Genomic DNA, 6,308 nt, shown 5'->3' on the forward strand with positions numbered 1-6,308 from the left:
AAACAAAATTATTTCCTGATTCATAACATTTCCTGGTAAATTATATTGTTTTTTGATTAAAATATTTCACTTTTCGCATCTTCCTGAATTTGCTGTTATTTATAAACAAAATTTGAAAACATATGCCGCGTATTTCCTCTTCACAAATTCCATCAACTTTGATTAAAAACATTGCAAAATACTGGCCGAGAAGGTAGTACGATAAATATACGATAAATATGTAAGCAATATCAATCCATAATCGACACGTATATATAAGTATAAAATCGTATAAAAGATTCGCACACTCACAATTTTCGTGCAACTGATTACATGCAAAGTCTCGTAAGTTTTTAAGGTTTTTGCTGTATATTCAACAGCCACGAACATTATTATATGGAGCATATTGATCTAATTTTGTATACTCATTTTTCTAATTTTTCTAATTTTCTGCTTACAGTGCTTTTGAAATTTTCATTAATTTTATAACATAATCATTAAAGAATAAATTTATATGATTATCTAATTTTATCAACTAATTTCATCAACTTTAGTAACTATATTTAATCACGACATATTTTAAAGATTTATATTTGTAGAACGAACAGGTTCAAGTGATCTGATAATTGAGAATTATGTATTCACAGAACACCGGAAGATTACTGCAACGCGTTATAAAAGACAAACGCAGGATGGGGATTCCGAGGAGTTCTCTGTGCCTGGTGATCCTGAGCGTTCTATCATTGGCAGTTTGCGAGAAACAGTTGCTACCAGAGCTATCATTCGTCTTGTCAGGCTACAGCTTGGACTGGCCGTGTCAAAGCACGAGGAATATCTACGAGACGAGCGGACGTTACATTCCCAAGAATGTCATTGCCACCCGGACGCAAATTTACAAGGACGACGCCATCATAGCGATGCCACGCTACAAACCCGGTGTGCCGTTCACCTTAGGTGTCATGTCGTTGAAGACGAAGGACTGCACACCGAAAGTGACACCATTTCCCTGTTGGGCAATTCAGGAGGAAGGCAACTGCCAAGCTCTCCAGAGTGTAGTGGACATAACTTTGGACATTCAGGATATTCTTTGGGTGTTAGACGTTGGTGTCGTAAATACTTTGGAGCAGCCGGTGCGCAGATGTCCTCCAAAAGTCGTCGGTATTAACGTAAAGACCGGAAAGGTAACAGGAAAAATTAATGGTTAAAAATAATAATTAAAAATGTTACGAATATTTAAGGTAGAAGTCACACATTTATATTTTTTCTAATTATAATCTAATTTTGTAATAAGTTATATTATACTAAGTAATTATATCCTTTGATCATATAATATTTTAATTATTGTGCATTTATTTAAAAGTACTCAGCTTTGAAAAATAAAAGAATGCTTTCAAATGTAAATAGTATAAATTTTTGGTGTTGTATAAATGCATTGAAATCTTTTTTTTACAATATCTAGAAAATTTGTGATTTATCACTTATCTTGATAGTTACACAATTATAGATTAAAAACATTTTATTAAAAATAAATTAATTGCATTAATTTATATTTCTTTGAAATTAAAAGAATATATCTTAAAATAAAGTTTTATATTAATGCCTTTAACTTACATTTAGAAACGTTGATGTTTTACAGGTTGTGAAGGTGATTGACTTGAGTTTCTTGGTGAATCCATTGTCTCGTTTGCAATATCTCGTGGTCGATTACGCAGACGACGGTCAAGTATACGTGTATATAAGCGATGCGGCTGCCAGATCCATCATCGTTTACAATGTCACTGCAAATAGAGGATACCGAGTGATCCTTCCGAACGCTGTTACTGCCGGCGTTCAGCGAAGAGACGTTCTCTACATGACGTTAGTGAAGAAGAGTTGCGGCACGCCAATATTGTATTTCACCTATCTGGGATCCAACAGGTTGTTCGCTATCAAGGCTATACATCTCAGGAGAGGTCAAACCCATGGAACGGTTATGGATGTCGGACCAAAGCAACATAAAATCGTCATTCTCGGTAACGATAATGGCTGTGCCATTTTCTTCAGGAACAAGGGTAAGTCTGTGTTTTATAATATTTAGTTTAGCGTGACTTCTATAAAGTAGAAGTTACCAAAATAAGAAAAAAAAGATTTCACTTCTTGCTTATATCGTTTGAGAAACTTTATATATTTCAGATTCCTTTTGTAGTCTAAAAAAAACTTCATAAAAATTTGCTATAAAATAATCAAACATTTTGTATTAGACGTCTACAGAATCTTTTTCTTAAAATCTTAGAAGAAATCTTAATTTTAAGATTTCCTTGAAATTTTTCTTTCTAACGAATGAGAGAGAAAATAATTTACGCCAAGACATTATACGGTTTTTTAAAAAATTTTATATTATTTTTAATTTCGATTGTAATGGCTAAGTAACAAATTAAACTTATTTCTTTTTAGGTGAATCCGACGTCTACATGTGGAATGTGGAGACACCCTTCAGATCTGAAAATTTCCTCCTGGTACAGCAGGGTAATGATTGCCGACTGCCGACTCAAGTGATTCCGGGTCCTAAAAGACTCATGTGGGCAATCGAGAGCAACTTCCAAGATTACATACAGAACACCGTGAGTTGCTCGGGTGCTTCCGTGGCCATACATCCTCTGGTCAAAGGCTGCGAGGAATAAAAATTAATCCTCGATAAAGATTTCTTCTTGTTCTTTTTCTTTAGTACGATTTCGTGTGTGACTATATTCATTATGTAATTCAACAATTCCTGTAAATAGAAACTGAGATAGGTAATTTTAAGAAGCTCAGATTTTGATGCGACGGGTACAATGAAAGTAATATCTACGTTCCTTTGCGACGATAGAGATACGATAATTAGCGTGAGGTATATTTTTCTATATTTACAGCATCAAAAACTGAACTATGATATTATATTATATTATATTATTTACTCTATTTCTGCAACTATTATATTATAGTTTTATTGAAATGGATAAGAAAGATGACAATCTCTTATCGTGATATACGACGTTCCTTTTAATATTATGATATAATGATGCTACAATCCCAAAATATTCAAACATCATTTAAATTTAAAAACGTAGAAAGTAAATTAAGTTCTTAATCTAGTCATTGATAGCATTTTGTTTTTCGTTCTATTTTAAATAGCAAGTGGAATTTGCGGGTGTTATCTTAATTGTAACATGAATAAACACTTCTTTCAGCTGCTTTATAGCTAATTAACGAACAGTTAATGTGTGTGTACTGCATTCATAATTAGTCTAGTTATATTGGCAAAGTATTTATACGAAGCTCATGTTATCGCTTCCGACAGATTGACCAGTGTCAAAATTATATCGTCGATATTCAAACCGACAACGGCAAATAACTGCCAATTTTTAACTTTTGAAATTTATATTATTTGTAAAAATTATATTCACTTGCTTAATGGATGATACCCTCAAACAATTTCTCTCAAAAAAGCGATTTAGCAGTAGTAGTAATATATGCACAGTTGATTGTAATATCTCATAATGGTTATTATGTAAGTTGATTTAAACGATTAATAAATGCCAGCTTATGTAAATGCATTTATGTACAACGACACGTGTTAGCTTATCTAACCCATGTAAACGGAGAAACATAGAGCTGGTACCATTTTAAATGAATACGTGTATATAACATGTATCAAAGTTATAGGATGTTTTTTATTAGGTACATTTTTTTCATCAATTTATAATCACCTTTTCCTGAATCAAATAAGATACTGCATTTATGATCTTTTTTTAATTAAATAATATTGAAGAGATAAGGAATTTCTGATAAATTATAAAAGAAAGTAGACTTTTTTATTTTTCAATTAATTTAACGGATTTTATTGAATGTATATTATAATTAATTTGAAAAATGCAGTTACTGCGCTAAGTATTATGTGAAAGAGTACTTTAGAATTCTAACGATTCTAGATTTAAGTATCGATGTTGAAACATTTTTCTTCGTTGCGCCAGGACATTTTAAATTTACTAAGCCCCATATGTTTCTTCGCGTATCCATTACGTAATCTGTTATACACGGGACATCATTGCTCTGCATCAAAACCGAGTGACTTTGTGCCTGAAAGATAAATCAAACGATTATTTAGAGCCAATGTTAAGATTAATGATTATTATCTATGATAAATTTCTGCAATTATAGTTGAAATAATTTTTGAGCTTTTAATAATTAGTTTATTAATTAATTAAGAATTTGTGGAAATAAGAGTTTTTTAAAATAAAATTTCACTAAAAATAGTAATAATTTACATTCAAAGGAAGCTTAGTATCCCAGCGCACGCTGGCTCTTTCCGAAGTCATAAAGTAATGTAGGCCGTCTTTTAAATCACAAATTAGACCCATGGAAGGACCCAATTTTTTTCCAAGCCAAGTCACTGTTATATTTTGCACTCCCTAAAATGGTATCACGTAAAATAATATAGAAAAATTGCATTTTATATATTATGTATATTTAAAATATAGATGATGCAATTATTGCACGTTTGCATTGTCTGTGTTTGTGATATTTTGAAATTTCCATAGAGAAAATGTAAATCATATTTTATATTCATTATACAGCTATATGAATGTTTTAATTTGGAGATTTACGTTGTATATTTATTCTAGTGTAAATGTACGCATATAATATTACAAATTTAGAGCATACATGTGAAGCTGTCCGGAATACTTCGTCTTCTCTAACTTTGTTCAAATTTATACTGAACAGATCATGCGTGTTATGTCCCGTCATGTATAAAATCGAATTCCTGCGAGAAATAGCGAGATCAGTCGAGTGTACACGAGGTATTTCAGGCTCATGTAGCATTCTCAATTTCCACCATTTCGCTTGTCCTGGAATTTGCATGTAACCGATTTGCGTAAAAGAGAATGGTAGTATTGTGTCTGGTTTCACATAGATTTTTCTGCAGAATTACCCAAGCTGTAAACGATGATTGTTTCGTCGCCGGCATCCGCGATATATCCGCGAGATCCCCATTGATCTCCAACTGGATCAATTACGAGAGCTCTTAAGTATTTTGGAGATACATCAAACAATTCGGTGGCTGATATCTTTGAGCATTTTTTAAATAAAATTATTATATGCAATATATTGTTCAGTTAAGAGTAAAGTTTAGAATTGTAGAAAATTAAATAGTATGATATACATATATTAGAATAATAAAATTCATAATAAATTATAACTCAAACAGATAAATGAAATTTCGATTTAAGATATATTGCCTCCGCAATTCTATAAGAATTTTTTCAGAAAAATATCTTAATAACTACCAATCGATCATTTCGTTTTAAATCATAAATAACTATTTGAGGCCAGCGATCATATTGATCGGGAGCATCCAGAATCCATAATCGTCCACGAGCATCCACATCTAATCCGGTTACAGATACGAGAGTTCTCTCTCTATAATTATATTTTGATAGTCCATTTTTGGAGAAAGGTATAATTGCCGTATTTATAAACCTTACTGGCCAATTGGAATTAATTTCTGGCCATGAAACTTCCACTAAAGTTGGTTTATATTCCATCTTCTCATTTGCTGATCTAGTATCCAAGAAATAGTTTTGATTTAAAATTGTTTATGTTCGAGATTTAAATGTATCCCCATAAATTTAGATATTTTATATTATTATACATAACATGCATAATTGACAAAATATTTGAAATAGTAAAATATTGAGCAAACATATTTTTTGAATAAGTATAACAAAATTTTATTTAAATTTATTTATATTTTCTATAATGTGAATTATAAATTATTATTTGTAACTTATTATTTTACGACCTACCTGGGAATTGCAAGAAAAGCGCGATTTTTCCATACGGCGAATCTCCAGATTAGAACATCATCCGATAAATTTAATGACGTCATATTCCACGAGTATGAAACATCAAGTAAAAGAAAGTAAATTCGCAAAAGAAGGAGAGCCTTGTTTGAGCTAATCATTATGAAAACGATGTTAGGAATGAACGCAACTTTGATTGACTTGACGATATTGATTTCGCTGAATCGCATCGTCAGCAAGGAAAGCTCCACTGCTGACGATGGTTTTCCGATCGAATCTAGGTAAAAGTGACTTGCAGTTTTATTCAGAATTTTGTCAGATATCAAATATCTAATATTATGTGCATAATTCAGTTCTAGGCTATAATTATAATAATACATATAAAACAATTTTATTAAATTATTACATATAATAATCGCAAATATTATACAAATGTTTACTAAATATTTTTTAAACATTCCTAGCAATTATTATAATGTTAATTATTAATTTAATAATAATCAATATAAT

At 31.1% G+C, this 6,308-nt stretch overlaps 2 protein-coding genes across 2 annotated transcripts; one reads left to right on the plus strand and one right to left on the minus strand.

Annotated features, from left to right (window-relative positions):
- The first annotated feature begins 221 nt into the window (after positions 1-221).
- Positions 222-3,549, plus strand: LOC105279977 (protein yellow). The gene is made up of 4 exons (XM_011340115.2): positions 222-324; positions 627-1,160; positions 1,616-2,030; positions 2,413-3,549. Exons 1-4 carry the CDS (start codon positions 313-315, stop codon positions 2,637-2,639), a joined length of 1,188 nt encoding a protein of 395 aa, XP_011338417.2. The 5' UTR covers positions 222-312; the 3' UTR covers positions 2,640-3,549.
- Positions 3,115-6,189, minus strand: LOC105279978. Its single transcript, XM_011340117.2, has 6 exons — positions 5,802-6,189; positions 5,283-5,556; positions 4,928-5,063; positions 4,660-4,844; positions 4,263-4,406; positions 3,115-4,074 (listed from the first exon to the last, which is right to left on the minus strand). Exons 1-6 carry the CDS (start codon positions 6,176-6,178, stop codon positions 3,889-3,891), a joined length of 1,302 nt encoding a protein of 433 aa, XP_011338419.2. The 5' UTR covers positions 6,179-6,189; the 3' UTR covers positions 3,115-3,888.
- Between the last annotated feature and the right edge of the window lie 119 nt (positions 6,190-6,308).

Source organism: Ooceraea biroi, chromosome 1, assembly GCF_003672135.1.
Source record: "Ooceraea biroi isolate clonal line C1 chromosome 1, Obir_v5.4, whole genome shotgun sequence".
NCBI lineage: Eukaryota > Metazoa > Arthropoda > Insecta > Hymenoptera > Formicidae > Ooceraea > Ooceraea biroi.

Bases quoted from the DNA above. Each gene is read 5' to 3' on its own strand.
- LOC105279977 (XM_011340115.2), top strand. The intron at 1,161-1,615 runs GTAACAGGAAAA...GATGTTTTACAG, and splicing joins TTAACGTAAAGACCGGAAAG to GTTGTGAAGGTGATTGACTT. The intron at 2,031-2,412 runs GTAAGTCTGTGT...ATTTCTTTTTAG, and splicing joins CATTTTCTTCAGGAACAAGG to GTGAATCCGACGTCTACATG.
- LOC105279978 (XM_011340117.2), bottom strand. From the start codon at position 6,178: ATGTATTATTATAATTATAGCCTAGAACTGAATTATGCACATAATATT. The intron at 5,557-5,801 runs GTAGGTCGTAAA...CTTGGATACTAG, and splicing joins GCTTTTCTTGCAATTCCCAG to ATCAGCAAATGAGAAGATGG. The intron at 4,075-4,262 runs GTAAATTATTAC...TTTATCTTTCAG, and splicing joins ATACTAAGCTTCCTTTGAAT to GCACAAAGTCACTCGGTTTT.